General features: G+C 47.1%; 1 protein-coding gene across 1 annotated transcript; it reads left to right on the top strand.

Moving 5' to 3' along the window:
• Nucleotides 1–10,186: 10,186 nt before the first annotated feature.
• Nucleotides 10,187–17,394, top strand: LOC119445531 (uncharacterized). Its single transcript, XM_037709797.2, has 4 exons — nucleotides 10,187–10,523; nucleotides 12,830–12,852; nucleotides 15,024–15,059; nucleotides 17,034–17,394. Exons 1-4 carry the CDS (start codon nucleotides 10,484–10,486, stop codon nucleotides 17,256–17,258), a joined length of 324 nt encoding a protein of 107 aa, XP_037565725.1. The 5' UTR covers nucleotides 10,187–10,483; the 3' UTR covers nucleotides 17,259–17,394.
• The last annotated feature ends 1,266 nt before the right edge of the window (nucleotides 17,395–18,660 follow it).

Below are 18,660 nucleotides of genomic sequence, written 5' to 3'. Positions count from 1 at the left end.
CACCTCCTGGGGTTCGCGACATAGGCACTACGCCACTACTGACAGTGAGGATATCCGGTTGGAGTGTCCTGCTTTCATTTAGCACATTGAAATAAATGAGACCAACACGAGTCCTATTGAATTCCTAATTATACGGAGCAGTTATGAAGTGCGCAATGCGTATTTCGGTATAAAATTGCTCGCACATCTCAGAAGCCCGCGCAAATCTGTGCAGCTGTATGACGAACCACGCATGCATTTAAGCCACAGCTCTCGTTGCGGTAGTAATACCATCAGTGGACCCAACTCATTGGAACGGAAGTTTACCCCTAGTTTAATTCAACACTGGCCAATTATGCACGTATTTCGTGAAGAGCTAGCACATGTTGTGACAACCTGTGCAAAGCTACCAACTCAGCAAATTTGAGAAAATAACAGGAACCAGTAGTACAATATGCTTAGTACGAGCTGGGGACATATCATTGCCGCATACTACCTAGCGGTACCAGAAGGTGTGGCAAAACACGAACAATTGCCTCAAATTTGAAGTATTTTATTTGTAGAGCGCAATATTACGCGAAGACACTGCGCTTTTCACCGACGCGTCGGCAGATTAATCATTTAAATCTTGTTCTAGTACATTTACGGTGTGTAGATGTTCTTCATGAAGATTAACACTACGCACAACAACACCATAGCGCACTCAGCAAATGAACACTACACATTATAGAGCAACAGCAATGTCGGCAATATTGGTACTGCAACAAATTGGGAAGGTAAATGCAGCGCTTTTGATCTCTCGTATGCAGTATTCAGCGATGACAAAGTGCAAATAGTAAATACGACAGAAGAAACAAAAATGAAACGACACTGCATATATGTAAAGACCACTGGTTGGACACGGACGCAAAGACGTTCAGTTCTTCGACGCTGATGAACAGTGAAAGCGGCGATCATATATAGATGACAAACACGGACTGAGCTGTTTGTCTGAATTCCGCATCAATGAAGCCATTTTGCAACAACATTATCTGAATTCCAACCTATCGGATGCAAACTTGCTGGAATTTAAAAAATGATTGGCAATATGTGTTGTTTTTATACAATCATCTTCTCACTAACCCCTTCCACTCTTGTTTCCCTCCCACAGTAGAAGGCTACAACATAGCAGTTCAGGTCGACTTCCCAGCGTTTTTGTCGTTATATATATATATATATATATATATATATATATATATATTGTTACGAAGCACTTGGGGAAGTCAGCGTGCGCGACTAGCACGATAAAGTAGCGAGAGGTAGCACAGCCGATCGAGCACGACACAAGACTTATCTCTCTCGTCGTTCTCTCTCACAGACACATCCCCACTGCTCCTTATTTCACAGTACAGTTATCTCCCCCACGAAAAAAGAAGCCGTCCCGGTGACCTAGGGGTAGGACAAGACAGGCGGATCATAGTACGGCTTGAGACGCTGGACATGCACAATGTCCCGTCCTCGACGGCGATGATCGAAAGATAGCTCGAGCGGTTCCACGATATAGTTGACTGGAGACGTTTGCTCGATCACGCGGTAGGGGCCCTGGTACTTCGACGCGAGTTTCGGTGACAGTCCAGGGGTAGGGGCTGGAACCCAAAGCCACACTAGCGAGCCAGGAGCATAGGATGCAGGAGCATGTGAAGTTTCTCGATGGTGCTTCTGGCATTGCTGGTCTTCTGACGTAAATATACGGCATAGCTTGCGACACTCTTCAGCGTGTGCAGCAGCATCAGACAAGGTAGTGGTTTCTGTGTTGTCAGGGCGGTACGGAAGGATAGTGTCCATTGTGGAAAAAGGTTTGCGTCCGTACAGGAGAAAGAAGGGCGAAAATCCCGTGGTCGTCTGCGTGGCGGTATTATAAGCGTAAGTCAGAAATGGTAGAACATGGTCCCATTTGGTTGGGTCGGACGCAACGTACATGGCCAGCATGTCACCCAGAGTGCGATTAAAGCGCTCGGTCATGCCATTGGTCTGCGGATGGTATGCAGTAGTGGTGCGATGAATGATGCGGCATTCTTTGAGGAGAGCCTCGATGGCGTCGGAGAGGAAGACGCGGCCTCTGCCCTGGGAGCTCCGTGGCGAAGGATGATGCGGCGCAGGAGAAACCAGGCGACGTCACGTGCAGAAGCGCTGGGCAAAGGGGAAGTTTCCACATAGCGCGTAAGATGGTCGATGGCCACGATTACCCAGCGGTTGCCGTCGGATGTGAGTGGCAGAGGTCCATAAATGTCGATGCCGACGCGATCAAAAGCACGTGCTGGGCAAAGCAAAGGCTGCAATGGAGCGGTTGAACGACGAGGGGGATCTTTGCGGCGTTGGCAAACGAGACAGGAGCGGACATAATGACGGATGAATCGGTACATCCCTCGCCAGTAGTAACGAAGGCGTAGACGCGCGTATGTCTTTAGCACACCTGCATGTGCGCACTGGGGATCGTCGTGGAACGCTGCACAAATATCCGAACGTAGATGTCGAGGGATGACAAGCAACCATTTGCGGCCGTCCGGGAGGTAGTTACGACGGTATAAGAGCCCGTCGCGAATGGAGAAGTGATGGACTTGGCGACGTAAGGCGCGATTGGTAGAGGTTGTCGATGCGGTGGACAAGAAACTGAGCATTGACACAATCCAAGGGTCTTTCTTCTGCTCCAGAAGGATATCCGTGGCAGCAAGGGAAGACTCGGACAATGGGGCCTTCGGGGAGGTAACCTCGTCTGTCAGTGGCGAACAAAACAAGGCATCCGCATCCGAGTGTTTTCGGCCAGAACGGTACAGCACTTGAATGTCGTACTCCTGCATCAAATGGGCAGCCATAGAGATACGGGCGGAATTTGGTTATGGCCCAGATTATAGCCAGGCACTCTTTTTCAGTTACTGAATAGTTCAATTCAGGTTTAGTTAGTGCACGAATGCTGAAGGCGACGACGTACTCATCGAAGCCAACCTTTCTCTGAGCAAGAACGGCACCAAGGCCGACGCCACTGGCATCCGTGTGGATTTCTGTTGGAGCGCTAGGGTCGAAATGGCGCAGGATTGGGGGAGACGTCAAAAGACGACGCAGCTTCGTGAATGCCGCATCGCAATCTGGTGACCAGGTCGACAAGTTGTGGTCACCACCAAGAAGCTGCGTCAAAGGTGCTATTATGGCGGCGAAATTGTGGATGAAACGGCGGAAGTATGACGCTAACCCAATGAAGCTGCGCAGGTCTTTCAAGGTCTTTGGTCGCGGAAACTGGGCAACAGCTTGTAGTTTCGCCGGATCAGGGAGTACACCTTCTTTCGACGCGACATGGCCGAGGATGACCAGCTGCCGGGCGGCGAAGCGACACTTCTTCAAGTTAAGCTGGAGGCCAGCATCGGCTACGCATGTGAGGACGCGTTCAAGTCGAAGTAAGTGGGAAGGAAAGTCCGGTGAAAAGATAACGATGTCGTCCAGGTAACACAGGCATAACTGCCATTTGAGGCCGCGCAAGATGTTGTCCATCATTCTTTCAAATGTGGCAGGCGCATTACACAGGCTAAATGGCATCACGGTGAATTCAAATAAACCGTCGGGTGTGATGAAAGCCGTTTTTGGGCGGTCTGACTCAGCCACAGGGACTTGCCAATACCCGGATCGCAAGTCTAAAGATGAGAAGAATTCGGCTCCTTGGAGGCAGTCTAGCGCGTCGTCAATGCGAGGTAGTGGATAAACGTCCTTGCGGGTGATCTTATTGAGGCGCCTGTAGTCCACGCAAAAGCGAATTGTGCCATCTTTCTTTTTGACAAGCACAACAGGAGAAGCCCAGGGACCGTGCGAATGTTGTATGACACCGCGTTGGAGCATGTCTCCAACGTGCTCAGCGATGACGTCACGCTCCGTGGCGGATACACGATACGGCCTCTGGCGTAAAGGCGCATGGTTGCCGGTGTCGATGTGATGGACAACAGTGGAAGTGCGACCTAAGCGAGATGGTTGGAAGTCGAATGAAGTGGGAAAGCGGTCAAGGATATTGGCGATCTGGGCGTGCTGACTTGGAGTGAGGTTGGGATCAATACATCGGGAAAATGTTGGGTCACATTGCGGCGTCGGAGGAGAAACTTGAAGGGCCATAGCGTCAACCTGAGGAGAATCCGGGTCGTCAGGCACATCATAGAGGAAGCTCGGCTCGATTGCATCAGCATAACCAAGACACTCATCGTGGAGCAGTCTAGCAGTGCAAGGAAACCGGTTCGATACATAAAGTGCGCTGGAACCTTGTCGAATGGCAAGAAGGGCAAAAGGAAGCAAGAAGGGATGACGGCGAGCAACAAGTTTAGACGGCGTGAAAAGAACTGTGGAGTCTGAAAACCCGACGCAGGATACGGGCACAAGTGCGGCAGAGTATGGAGGAATCTCGGTGTCGGCGGTGACGAGCACACGACCGGAAGCGTCATCAGTGTCTTCAAAAATGTTGGGGCCGAATGGCGACAGAGCGAGTTCAGCACGGGCACAATCTATAACGGCACGATGAGATGAAAGAAAGTCCCATCCTAAAATCATGGCATGGGAGCAGCGGGGCAGAATAGCAAACTCAACACGGTATAAAGTGCCGCTTATAAGAACACGCACGGTACACTTCCCTAAGGGTTCAATCGGCGCCGCGCTTGCTGTGCGTAAGGAAACAGCAGAATATGGCGTCGCGACTTTTCTGAGTTGAAGACGAAGCTGATTCGAAATCACTGATATTGCTGCTCCCGTGTCTACAAGTGCATGGACGACAATGTCTTCGGCATAAACTTCAAGGACGTTCGCAGGAAAAAAATTAGGTCTTGAGCAGTTCGTTGAGATCGCAGTTCTTGCCTCCGGAACTGCGTTGCTTAGTTTTCTGCTCGGAGAGCTTCAGGGCGGCGCACAAGCGGCGACAGAAAACGCCGACGGGGTGACGGAGACCGACGGGTATTGAAGGTTCGGGAAGCAGGAGGTGAGGCTTCGAATTGCTGAGCGGCAGAAGCGGAACGGAACGGAGAGTCGCCGTTGCTTGGTGCCATCGGAGAATCCGAAGGATACCAGCCGCGCCGGCGGCAAAACCGTGCTACATGCCCAGGCAGGCCGCAAAAATAACAGATAGGGCGGTTGTCATGAGTGCGCCATGGATTGAGAACAGCGGGCTGAGACTGATGGATATATTGGCGAGGTGGGCGCACGGGCTGCTGTGGCGGCCAGTAGCTGCTTGGAGGCGCATATGTTGCAGCCACTTGCGGAGGTGAGGGAAAAGCGCTGGTAAGTCTGGATTGAATAGATGCAGACGGAGGCCTTGGATTTGCGACAACGGCAGCGTAGGTAAGTGGAACAGGCGTAGGAGGCGGTTGATGAGCAAGTGGCACGGCGCTAGCAACTTGGTCTTGTATCACCTGACGGAGATCAGGAGACAAGGGTGACTCCGACACCTGACTGGCGGGCAGAAGAGAGAGCTGGCGGGCCACTTCTTCTTGCACAAATTGCTTGATTTGGTCGAAGATTGCTGTACTGGAAGAAGTAGCACTGGCACCGTCACCCAGAGCTGAAAGCGCGACGTGCGGAGCGGAAGCTCGGCGCGTAGAAAGCCGTTGTTTGCGTAGCTCTTCATAGCTCTGGCAAAGCGAGGTGAGGTCGTTGACCGTCTGAGGATTCTTTGCCAAGAGCATTTGGAAGGCATCATCGTCTATGCCTTTCAATATGTTCTTAATTTTGTCATCTTTGGACATATCTGGGTTGATACGCCGGCAATTGTCAACTACATCTTCAATGTAGCAGGTAAAGCTTTCGCCCGTTTGTTGGGCACGACAGCGAAGCTGTTGCTCAGCCCGAAGTTTACGCACAGCAGGGCGACCGAATACTTCTTGAAGTTTCGTTCTGAATGCTGTCCAGGTAGAAAAGTCAGCCTCATGGTTGCGGAACCAAAGATGGGCGACCCCGGACAGGTAGAACGGTACGTAACCAAGCTTGTCAGTGTTATTCCATTTGTTGTGGGCACTCACTCGGTCGTACGATGACAGCCAGTCCTATACGTCATGATCGTCAGTGCCATTGAATACGGGAGGATCCCGTTGGCGTGGCGCACCAGGACAGACGACCGAAGGCGGTGCCGGGGGTGGATCGGTAGAACGAGTCTCCTCAGGCATGGGAGATGTGACAGGGATTGTCCGGCTGCGGAGATCCAGGTTTGCAACAGGCCCAGCACCTTCCACCAAATGTTACGAAGCACTTGGGGAAGTCAGCGTTCGCGACTAGCACGATAATGTAGCGAGAGGTACGACACAAGACTTATCTCTCTCGTCGTTCTCTCTCACAGACACATCCCCACTGCTCCTTATTTCACAGTACAATATATATATATATATATATATATATATATATATATATATATCTGCATCACTGAATCAGGTCTACGAAGTTTATGTATGGTGGGGGTTTGAACTGATGTGAACTCCTTATTAGTTTAATGATATATTTCTTTATTTCTTGCTCTATAACGCAGAGAAATGGAGTAGCTAAAGTACTGACTCTCTCAATCTCTCCAAAGCAGAACAGGACAAAACCAGAATGCTGAATAGCGGTGTAACAAGAGATGACATTGTAGAGAACGTTTCGATAAGGGGTCTTTTCTTCGTAAGAGCAACAAGTGAGTGGACTAGATTTATTGAATAGGCACATTGTGCGACACTTCAGTGCCTTCGTGCCATCCCTCTCCGCACAACCTCCGCGTATAAATTGTCCGCCCGACTGACCGACCGATCGACTGACTTTCTGAAGAAAGCAGTGACACTAAAACACTCTGTCAAGGAGCTAAACACACACCTTGCCTACCCTAGCCTGTTGCGTGAGTTTGACGTGGTGCTTATCTTGGCGTGTCGGCATTAAATTACTGCCACGTCCTAATTTGCCTGTCACACGCGCAAAGGTTATTTTGTCGGCTGCAGCCATATGGTCGTTACGCGCAAACTCCGCTCAATGTATATTGCCAGTTTTTGGGCTAATTGGCCGATACTGAGCAAAGAGGTCGCGGGTTCAATTCGAGCCGCTGTGCTTCCTATTGCGCGGGCGGATTCTAAAAACGCTCGCGTGCATTGGGTGCAGGTTAAATAACCTGAGGTGGTCAGAATGAATGCGGAGTCCACCACGACGGCGTGCATCATGATCAGATAGTGTTTTTGACTCGTAAGAGCCAAGAGTTTCAAGTATTTAATTTTGGCTAGTTTGTTCATATTTTAGTGATCGAGATTAACGAGCACGAAATAAAAAGCAGCGCCCACGTTCAAATAAGTAAGCGTAAAAGTTCTCAGGGATAACAAAAGGGTGGAACAACACAAGCGAAGGTACGAAAGTTATACGTGCCATTTATGTTATCTATGGCAAGAATGTATCTTGCACCACCTGTTCCTCCTGTTCTTTCTTTTTTTCAGTTCGAATAAATTTTTCAACTGTATCGCCTGTGAGAGAGAGAATAATTCGGCTTAATCATTTAAACTATGTTCTTTATTGCAATAAATTGAAACCTGAACAGGTGAACGTTACTTGCACGATAAATGCCAAAGTCCGTGTGACTAATTCACCATATTCACTAATTACCATTTTATTATTCGCTCCAGATCACATATATTTCACCCGCCGTGGTGGCTTAGCGTCTATGGTGTTCCGCTGCTCAGCATGAGGTCGCGAGATCGAATCCCGGCCGCGGCAGCAGCATTTAGATGAGGGCGAAATGCAAAAACGCCCGTGTCCCGTGCATTGGGAGCAAGTTAAAGAACCCCTGGTGGTCAAAGTTAATCCGGAGTGCCCCACTCTGGCGGGCCTGATACTCAAATCGTGGTTTTGGAACGTAAGACCCCAGAAATCCATTCCAGACCACATATACTTGAATAGCGTATTCGAAGCCAAGCGTTATTGAAGTCGAGTTTCCCTAGCAGAATTCGTAGGTCTAGCATCACTTTCGAGATATCCGGCGTTGAAGTGTGGTCCGAAATACGTTGTCGTTAGAATTGACGGTTTACCAAAAGGGCGCGTCAACCAATTCTGGATAATCGTAAATGTAACACTGATTCATTCGTTTAGCAGAATTCCGGGACGATATCTCCATAGTGCCGTTAGTTTTATGATTTCTGTCACGCAGGCATGACTTCACTACTGCTCGTCTTCAAATTCGCAGTCGTAACGTGTGTCCCCAAATCAATAATTGAAAAGCAAATCGATGGATCGTTTTTAATTGCACCCTTGCACATTTCGGTTTGTCACGCCAGTAACGCCCGCCTCTTCAGATAATCCTGAACCTTACGAATTACGCTATGTGCTACATTCAATTTCTTCGACATCTGATCCAACCAGAAAAATATAAAGCATAGCACATGGGCATAAACAGGTGATGTCAGCAGCTTTCTGAACATTACAAGCGAAAGACGATTTCGATTACAACTTGTGAAGACGGGCAGAAAGGCAAGGCCAAATAAAAGCACAAATACATAATGTCAATAAAGTTAACTTCCTTTGTTGCCTGGTTTACAAGGACACGTTATTTTTTTTCGAGCTCTATCGCAATGTCAGTCAGAAGTTTCGACAGTGCGCTTACACACTCGTCGGTATACAGTTGGCAGTTTCCGCTTTCATACCATATCGTTTGTGTCTTTCCATCCCATTACCTTCCATATGACACGGAGCGCAAGACAGCTCTAAACGTGACCGACGATAAACCCTTTTGTGACGCTGCCGAAACACGATAGTGTCCTGCTTACTTATTTCTGCCTTGGTGCCCACCTTCATTTGTCGCTAATAAAATTAGTAAAATAGTTGTTTGATGCTTACAACGTACCTACAAGAAGTGACATGTCAACAGCCTATGTGGCTGTTGTCAAGTATGTTGCTGTTGGCCAGATACGTTGTATGTTTCGAGTTGGTTGCAACGCGTGATTGGAAGAGTATTCCAGCATGCATTGTGCTGTTAGACTTTTTGGTGAAAGCTGTCCATCACTGGAATGATCGTTCCACCGACGCCGGGCACATTATTTCAAGGCTGCCGTACAGTCCACACTTCACTGCAGTAATTACCCATCCGTCATGTAATACCCTACACCGGGTCCTTTGAAGTAGTGATAAATAAATTGATAATAAATAAACAAGTGGAAGCACTCGCGAACATTTCCCTGCTTTCTGAGTATTTGCGATCGTAAAATGTACGGCTAGAGTGCTTCTTTTTTTCCTCTTGTTCTATTGACTCTGTATTGTATATTTCGTGATCACTCTTTTGCCACTCCTATGTTGTTCCTGATCTTGACGAACAATACCTGTAAATAAATAATAAAAAAACTGCTTCTGCTACATGCATCTGAGGTTGATGGCCCGATTTCAAATAAAATGGAGGCCTTACATGTCATGTTATTTCTTTCCTAGCTATTTTGAGTGTATTTCGCGCCAAGGAATTAGCTTTCCGACCCCCCTTAGCGCATTCGAAGGTCCTACATCGTGAGGAGACTTCGTATATTGTGTGAGTTGCGTACATTTGATAAGTAGTAGCAAGGCGGATATTAAAGTCACTCAGACTACTTACTAAAACTGGCCGCTTCCGTGATGTTGCGTACGTTGTGTCAAAGTAAATGTCATGCGCGTTACCACATTTACGTCGGAGTGCGGGTGACGCTCGCGGTAGCAGGATGTTCGTACATCATGAATGTTGTGGCTACATTTAGATGCAAGAGGCCGTCCTATCAGAGAGTTACCCGGTCTGCCAGGTGGCCAGCACCCCTCACTACTACGCTACACGTTATGAGCTAGAAGGAACAATATTCAGTCGATTCGGCAGAAGGTCTTGCGCATTGAGTATTCGTCCCGTGTGATTTCTTCAGTAATTGAGCTTGCGTGGAAGTATGATGCGTGCTAAAGTTAATTTCTACTGGCAATGTGTGCCGTGTATCTCACGCTAACTGATGTGAAGTTTCGTTCATTTCTATTACCACCGAAATTAGTGCCTGCTATCTCGAGGATCTTTGCATGAATGCAACTCCGCAAAGCTCGTGCTTAGCGTCCTTACCGCGTGTTGTTCTGTGGAGTGTCAGCGACCTCCTCCTCCTCGCTCACCGGCAGAGATGAGGCACGTGGCAGCGGTCGCTGAGCCGGACGCTTGTCCACATAACCGGCGTTTGCAATCGGGCATCCGTCATGCACGCCGGCCCAGGAAAGCCCCGGCGCGAGGAGATATTACAATGGCGAGCGCTTCCGAAGGCGAACCGACTTCCGTGTGCATGAATGCGATATTCGCTGTGAAACCCGGTGGCGGTGGTTTGCCTCGGCTCGTGCAACCTGCCCGCTCGTCTCGGATGTCTCGCCGAGGTGGGCGCGGCTGCCGATGAGGCAAACAGCCCGAGATCATTCGGGGCATAAATAGCGGAGCGCTGCGGCACCTTGGATCGTCGTCCGCATCTGCCATTTCATTGCCGCTTGTGTTGCTTTAACGGCGTCCACTGATCAAGCATCGGAGATGTCTCGCCTTTGTCTCGTGCTCTTGGTCGTCTTTGTCGGTAAGTGTGCAACTCAGCTTTTTCTGGCATCACTTTTGTAGCACACCTGCGCCGAGCCGAGAAATTTGGTTCGGAACGGTTGAACTGTTCGTCGGGGTAACGTTGAGTTATTGAAATGAAAGCACTGCCAGGCAAACATTTGGCCAAGGGGTTGCGGTGATATGTAACCCGCTTGTGTGGATCCTCAGCGGTTATGAGGATGCGTTTCTGAGCACGAGGTTTCGGGTTCGATTCCCGACCACGACAGTTCTCCGAAGAATATAGAAAGCTACAGCAAGAACGGTGCGGACAGCTGAGTGTTGCTGAAGATTGTATGAAAAAGACACAACGGGAAATTTCTTTTTTTTTTGTGAGATGCATAAGGCAAGATTTCAGCAAAAGATTGCATACAATGGCAACGTATCATTGGTTTGCTTTATGGACACTTAAATAACAATACGGGTTGCAGTGCCTATTCACATATGCATTAAGTTTAATATAAAGGCCGCTTTTTTATTTTTATTTATTTATTCTTTATTTGAAGTGAATACACACTCCAAGAAGGAGGCCAAAAGGCACAATGCCTGACGAGGGCCTTCTCCCCATTTTCGTGGATGAAGGTCGAAAAAGACTTCTCTATGGAAGATAATGTGTGTGGGTGTGTTGTGTTAAGTATTTCCCGCGCTAGCGGTACTTGATAGCAACCTCGCATAGATCACCGCTGTCAGCAATAAACGCGCTAATGTTCATTATCCCGATATACGTTCTTATGAATTTCATTATGTGCTAAATGTAATAGTTGAACAAAACCATCTTAAGAAAAGCCCCCGCACACGTCATCCAGTAATAGTTGTTTCAGCATGTAATTTAGAATGGTTACTGAGCGCCACCAATGGAACTGCACATAAAAGGAACATTTTTTGCATCAACAACAAAGCAGGAGGATGCAACAATACGTTTATTAGAAAAGTAAGCTTCATAACTGAATCGGGATTTCGTATGCGAAGGCTGCTTAAAACTTCGTAGCCCCCTTCAGCAACAAAGCTTGCCAGCTGTAATAAACTAGAAAATACGACGGCTGAGGAAACGTTGCATCAAGACAGTGTTTTAGATGTCAGCCATGCCAGTCCTGTCTATTTTTCCTTCGTGATGCGCGATGATATATGCATTCTGAAAAACTGCAGTTTCCCAACAGCGCATTCGGGCTGTCGCTTGGGAGACAAACACTGCTTTCGCGAAACCATCTGCCCTGCGAATTCCGCGAAAACTCATTTCGCCAAAGAAGCGAGATCAAAGAAAAAGAAAAACAGAAAAAAAATGAAAGGTTAACCCGAGGACGTCGTCAGCAATCACTGGCTGCCACGCCCCGGTATGCGTAAGGGGATCCTCGCCACGTGTCGAGGAAGCCGTGCAGACACTGGCGAGGCATCATTTTCTCTTTTGCTCACCGCTTCGCTCGTGCGGCGTGTCGCCATTCACTCACGGCGGCTCCGGCGATCCGTCCAGACGGCGTCATTGGTGCTGACTGCGCCGCAACATCAACAACCTGCCATCGGCACTCGGCCATAATATTCTCGTCTGTCTGATGCACCGCTCAGAAGATCGTAATTACAAAATTTGTTGTTAGGCGCTTGATTGGGGGCGTAGCTGTTGCGGGGCCGCCTTATATTGGGCAGAGTGACCCGACGCCACACGCTGGCATTCAGATGACCATGTGTTCACCTCAATGCCTGCAGCCTCAAGAGCGTCCTTGAGTAAAGCGTGAGCTTGGATTTATTCGCCTGTTTTTCCTATCCGTGCCGATGACAGAGAACCTCCAGCGTAAGCGCGCGAACGTGCTTTCCTGCGGGGCTCGTTCGGCTGCCTTAGGCAACTTTGTTTTTTGTCATACCTTTGCATCGCTCTAAGAGTTGAAGGCGCAAAATCTGCGGAACGTCGGGCGACGTTAAAGGTCGTGAAGCGGCACTTTAGTATTTACATGCGCGTGCATATACCGCGTTCACGGAGCAAGCGCTATGTCTCACCGGAGGAGTATAAAGATAAGAAATTAGTTGCTCTAAGCTTTAGTGGCAGGTGTTTTTCTCGTATACTTTTTTTGTATTTCAGCATGGGCTGGCATGTGCCAGCACACGCTGGCACATGCCAGCCCACGATGCTTCCATATGCACGTTTTTTTTTCTATTTTCTGTATGTAAAACAAAAATAGTTGTGTCCGTTTTCCAATAGAAGACACAAAGTGATTTCCACTTTCTTGCTTTGCTTGGGGGAGCGATTTCATCATATTTGTCCTGATCGATCCCTGACACACTTTTATTTTTTCTTTACAGCTGCGGTGGTCGTCAGCGCAGATGTAAGTGCTATACGAGGATTCTTTTTCTTTCTGTCATCGTTCAGACAGTGTACCTAGTAATTGCTACTCTTGATGGTGCCATTGAACTTTTGCGCAGATTGCGAGAACAGTTGATCGAGCTCTATTCTCAATATTATTTCTGTTGCAAAATGTTTTCCTACCAGCAAGTAATAATATACGCATGCTTCCAAGTCTTCCTGAACTGCATATTTCGCTTTATTAGTCCCTCTGTGTAGTAGCCATAGTAGTTTTTGTTGTTGTACTACTACTGCTACTAATAACAACAATAACAACAGCCACAATAATAATAACAATAACAATAATAATCTGCAGTACACATGCAATTACTACAGATATGGTTGCTAGGCCTGCCGAGACCTTCCATGGGCTTGTATGGCAGCCTGGCAATAATAACAATAAGTCGTTGCTGTGTTAGCAACGACTGTTCACCCAACCTATGGCTTCTTCTGTAGCCTTTCCTAGCTATCACTGTTGTATAGCGGCAGGGGGGGGGGGGGTCCGGCAAGTGAGAGCACCATGTCGACGGTTATATAAATCTCGGGACATGTGCCACTTGGATATTCACACTTAAAACTTGCCTTACCTAAAATTTCAGTCAGGCTACAGGACTGCATGTCCATTGAAGCAATACTACACCACAGGTTACGTTAAGAAAAATATGGATGCCAGTATTTTTTTAAACATGAGTAGCAACCGAATCTAATATTAAACGTCGTTCCTCGCTCGCTCTTTGCTAACTGCGGTTTAAATTTTTGCAAGGATGCAAGCATCCAGGTAATTTTTACTTGTGGCATGTCGGCATGTGATTGGAGAATGAGAAAAGCAAAAAATGAGAGGATGCTTAAGCTTCGCCTTTAATAAGGGTGGAACTCGATAGCATTCAAAGAACCCTCACTGCTTCGCAGGCTTCCCGGCAACTCCAGCTTCTGTAACTGTAATGTCTACCGGAAAACGCTGGCGGCAAACGCTACGCACGAAGGCGAGCTTTCTGGTAGAAACGCGGTCTCTTGCATGGGCCCATCCCGGAGGTAGTGCACAGTCATGCCAAAAACATTACATCATTTTCAGATTTCTATCATTCTTTCGCACTTTTTATATTCCAGGATTGAATATTAAAGACATGCGCTGTCGGTGTTTTGTTTCATCATGTGTGTTTGTGGGCGGTCATTCTGAAAATTCCAAGCAATAACTCTGTCATGAATGTAAGACAAGTTGTGAATCGTTCCTTTAGTGATGTAATGGTATGACAATATAACCCGCATTTACCGCATGTCATATAGCTAGGCGTGGCATATATATATACCTAAATATATACGCAAATTATCTGTAACGGCCAACGCCGCCTGGCGCCGACAGCGGATTTTCTGCGACAAGGGGCCCTTAACGCTATCGCGTTAACTTAAGAGCTTGATGGCGGGCACGAACGTCTGCGTTTTAATTGGCAGCGTCACTAGGTGGCGGCAGATAAGGGTGACGGCGACGAGTAATCTGCCTAGCCGATGGTATTTCCTATCATAAAAAAACAAAGAAAACACAGTTCAGTGCCTTCGGTGGTGTTCTATTGTTTTGCATGTAAGCCCCTCTTCCAGTTTCATGGCCAATACAGTTTATGTGCTTATTTCCAGTAAATGCGTATTTGCCCCGAAAAGAAATATTAAGTAAATTAATAAAAAGGAGACGTGATAAAAAAAGCCAGCATATGAAGTTTACTGTGTCCTTGGTGTGCGGCTAGTGGAAATTTGACCGCTAAGAAGCATAGCCAAGAAATCATTGAGAAATAAAAAGACGGCGACTTATGCGTACATCGAAAATGTTTTGAATCTCTGTACTAACTCTAAGAAAAGGAAATTCTATCTAGGTGTCATCACTGAAGGAAATTCTGAGGTTTTGACTCTATTTATACACGCTGTGGTTTTCAGCACTGGTATTTCCTGCCTGCGAAACAGGGTTGGCTAGCACTGATTTTACACAGAAAAAAAAAGTGTACAATGAGGCTATGTGCTAGCGTCATTCATGGATAAATTATTTAAAGTTCTTACAACTGTGCCCAGAAAGTGAAAGCGTCGGGGATGGGGCATATTTCCGAATAGTAATATTTAGGTGTTCTTAGCCATGCGTTGCTCATTGATCCCTTTTGTTCTGGCTTCCAGAGGCCCAAGTTCAACTTCAGACCGCGGCCCAGCCGTGTAAGTACTTGCTTTTATTCGCAATAAGATCCCCGTCAATTAGAAAACTTTTTGGGGTAAGAACGAATGGATACTTTGATTTGATCCTGTAAAAAAAAGCGCATCAATCTCATCACCAAAAATGTCGAAATTCGCAAGACAGGTGAATTTTTATTTCCGTGCTATTTCTTATCAGCCGTATCGGTACTGGTCTAGATAAAGGCACCACGTTGACATGTCTGCCTTCTCATAAATAGCGAAAGTCTCTCAAAGTACCAAGGCTATTTCATATATTATTATGGCGACGGAACCCAGCTCCCATAAGATGCTTATTGCAGCAAATAAAAGGACGATGCATTAGGGTTTATTTGAAATTCTGCAAATGCACTTCCCTGCAGAACTAGCTTGACTCACACAAGATGGCGGACATCGCTATAGAAGTTGTGATAATGCAGAAGCGCACGGGCAGATGCTGCTATCCTTACCACCCTCTCTTCCTTACTATATCCTGGCTGTTTGCTAGCCTACGCTGGGCTCATTGGCGTCATAAGCCGGCCATCTTGTGTAGGGCAGCCTAATTACTCTACTCTCTCACTCTATCCTTCGCTCATGGGGCCTTCCGCGGAAGTTATTTCCGCAAATTGCGACTTTACGGGACCGCGCCTATGGATAAATGCGCAGGGAACCGTTTGTACATACAGCTGAAAGGGCTGGAAAACAAGAAGAGATAGCATGACTAATGCGAAAAGCAGGAATGAGAGAAGCCCGCGTAAATAATTCACAGGCGTGGTGACAAATGCGTTGTTGACTTTTATATGAGAAAGGCTGCCGATAGATGTGCAACAGTGCCCTCTCTGATGTTCTCAGAAAAATAAATCGCCTTTTTGCATGATGGACTATAATTAGTCAAGTATATGAATTTGTGTAGGGATGCCTTTACTGGGCTGGATATATAAAGGCTGGTGTTCTTCAAATAAAAGTTCAGTTCGCAGTCAGTGCTTCTTATGTGGTATCTGTTTGTATGTGTGTCCTTATCTCAGTCGCGCTGTTTGAGCATATTTATACCCATAACATCGTCATCCCTTATTCTTTTGATCATGTAGTGTTGACGAAAGTAGTTGAAATAAGCTACCTCGGTGTGCTTTTTGATGGCACGTTAAGCTTCTACAACCGTACGCTAAGCGCGTAGCATCGCGAGGCATTCGCGTGCCCCGTTTGGTCTGCAGACTTACAAGAGATTTCCGTGCCTGAATTCCCTTCCTCAAGTTGTTTACATCCATCTGTCTCCTATTACTTGAATATGCCTCAGTGATTTAGAATGGCACAAACAATTAAAATCGCTTTCTGACATCACGCACCCCCCAACAACATCTCAAGTCACTTAGCTGCAGCCGTAGTCGTATAGACGTCCTCTTTTTAAGCAATATCATTCATGGAATTATTACATGCAGGCGTCCACCACCTTCTTTCACTGCACGCTTACGTAGAACGCTGCCAGGCAACATAGACCCTTACACGTTCCTTCCTTATTTTGCATGACACCTTTGCACATAATGCGAGCTTTATACAACGGTCATTTCCTCCACCTTGATATCTCTCAAAGCGTATTTTCTTCCTGTTACGATCTTCACACTGTCTCTTGAGCCTTCTGTACACCGACAGCTCTCTCCTGTCTTCTCGTAATTTTTCTGTCCGTCCGTGTATGTTTCCCGTCTCTGTCTTGTGTTATTGCTGTATTGTTGCTAAATGTGTGTTTCTCCGCTTTTCCCCCTTTCAATTCTACTTTTTATCCCGTAACTTTTAGTCGTAGCTGTCTTACCTTTTCTTTTTCTTTTTTTACCTGTGCGCCCATACGTAGACCTCCGGTTCTTCGAGGGAACATCAAATAATCATTGATTGATTGATTGATTGATTGATTGATTATAACTTCTACCCTATGTCGCAAGCGGAAGAACTATGGTCCTTTCTATAACCTTTTTGTATGTTTTATTGCAGTTCCGCTATGAAGTCAATGCGCAAGCCGGAGGTCGCAATCCGCACAACTTCCAGGGTGGCGCCGAGGTGCGTGGAGAGTACGACGTCTACCGTGCCAACAACGGTGCCAAAGTGGTTCTGGGCGGCGGCGTCTCCCAGGATGTGCTTCGGCACGAAGGAAAGACGTACAAGGGCAAGCCGGAGGCCAACGTCGGCGTCGGAGTGGAGATACCCATTGGGAAATGAAACACTGGGTCTTTAGCTATCTTGATTAAGTAAGAAATAGCACCGCCGTGCCAAAGATATTGCTCACTCAGCGAGATATTTTGATTGTACATGTTGTATAATATGACACAAGAATAAAATACATGCCCAAACAAAACGCGTGTGCTGCAGATTGTTATCTCTTAAAGCGAAGCTTTATATGGCTAGGAGGAACGAAAAAGAGTCTGTCTGTCGCCTGTGTACAGAAAACTATCATCATCAGCATTGGCTCGAGCGTCGTCGTCTACTTCCGCAGCTGGCTCGCTGGCGCCCCTCGGGTTGCGCTCGTGCTGCGCACGCGCTCGTGCCACTGCTCCCGCGTTCGTCGTCGTTGTCTTCATCCACAGCTGGCTGCGTTGCCGCTCATCGTTCCAGCGTAGAATTTCACTTCTCTTCTGTCGTCGTAATGGGGATGCCGTGTTTACGGGGGTATCAGCAATTTATTGTCTCACGTGAAGGATGGATTTAACTTTGAAGCAATTTAATTTCGAAGAACCGCAAGCAGCAATGGTGGGCGAATGCTGCTGACCTAGGCCGCCGAGCAAACTCGAGACATCGAACGCAAGCCACAACGGCGCACTGTGGGGATACCGTCAGTGACGTCGTTCTCTATGTTGCAGCCGAACGTGTATGTAACCTGTAACACAAAGACGTAACCAATAATTGAGAAATGTTTTAATGAACCGTCGGGATTAACCCAGTCGTAAACATCGGGGCCGCACGTTTCAGCTTAAGTGGTTAACCATCTGAATGGAATGCTTGGGCGGGTATTTTTATAATATAATATTAGGATTATTAACTTCCTAAAAATTCGAAGAAAAAGGACAGCGACACTGCAAGGAGCGCATATCAATACCTGTACATATAGAAAGAGAGACAGCGAGAAAAAGCCGTTCGCCCCTACATCCGCAGTGTAGCAGCTAATAATATCACGTTAACTCTTGAATCACTTTCGTAAAAAAAAAATATTGCAAAAATGTCTGTTTAAAGATGCTTGATGCCATCGGCACTATAAACAAATGCTGCAAATACAATCAAAACATTTGAGCGAAGCGGGGTAGCCATGGCCTGCAAACGTTCGGAGCTGGGGAAAAAAGAGCCGTGAAGAATGCATTGATAATAATGGTGGTGAAGTAAAAAGGAGTATATTCGCGTATACGAATACACAACGTTACGGTATCAATACACCAGCGTGTCTAGTGCGGTTTCATTTAAGAAGTTTGAAACGGCCTAATTATTACTTTACAACACATCCAGGTTAAGTCGAGGACCTCTGCTGAGCGCGAGGTCGCAGGGTTTGATTCCCAGCCGCTTACGCAGACGAGCGAAATGGGCGCTTGCAGTACGCAGAGGCCGTAATGCAAGAACGCTTGTGTAACGTGCA

Source organism: Dermacentor silvarum, chromosome 3 (assembly GCF_013339745.2).
Source record: "Dermacentor silvarum isolate Dsil-2018 chromosome 3, BIME_Dsil_1.4, whole genome shotgun sequence".
NCBI classification, from domain to species: Eukaryota; Metazoa; Arthropoda; class Arachnida; order Ixodida; family Ixodidae; genus Dermacentor; species Dermacentor silvarum.
Note: the sequence above shows the minus strand (reverse complement) of the source record. Positions and strands in the feature narration are given on the sequence as shown.

What these genes read in the sequence shown, in the direction of transcription:
- LOC119445531 (XM_037709797.2), top strand. Translation starts at nt 10,484, where the DNA reads ATGTCTCGCCTTTGTCTCGTGCTCTTGGTCGTCTTTGTCG. An exon ending in GCTCTTGGTCGTCTTTGTCG is followed by an intron (nt 10,524 to 12,829) that starts GTAAGTGTGCAA and finishes TTTTCTTTACAG; the next exon opens with CTGCGGTGGTCGTCAGCGCA. An exon ending in TCAGACCGCGGCCCAGCCGT is followed by an intron (nt 15,060 to 17,033) that starts GTAAGTACTTGC and finishes GTTTTATTGCAG; the next exon opens with TTCCGCTATGAAGTCAATGC.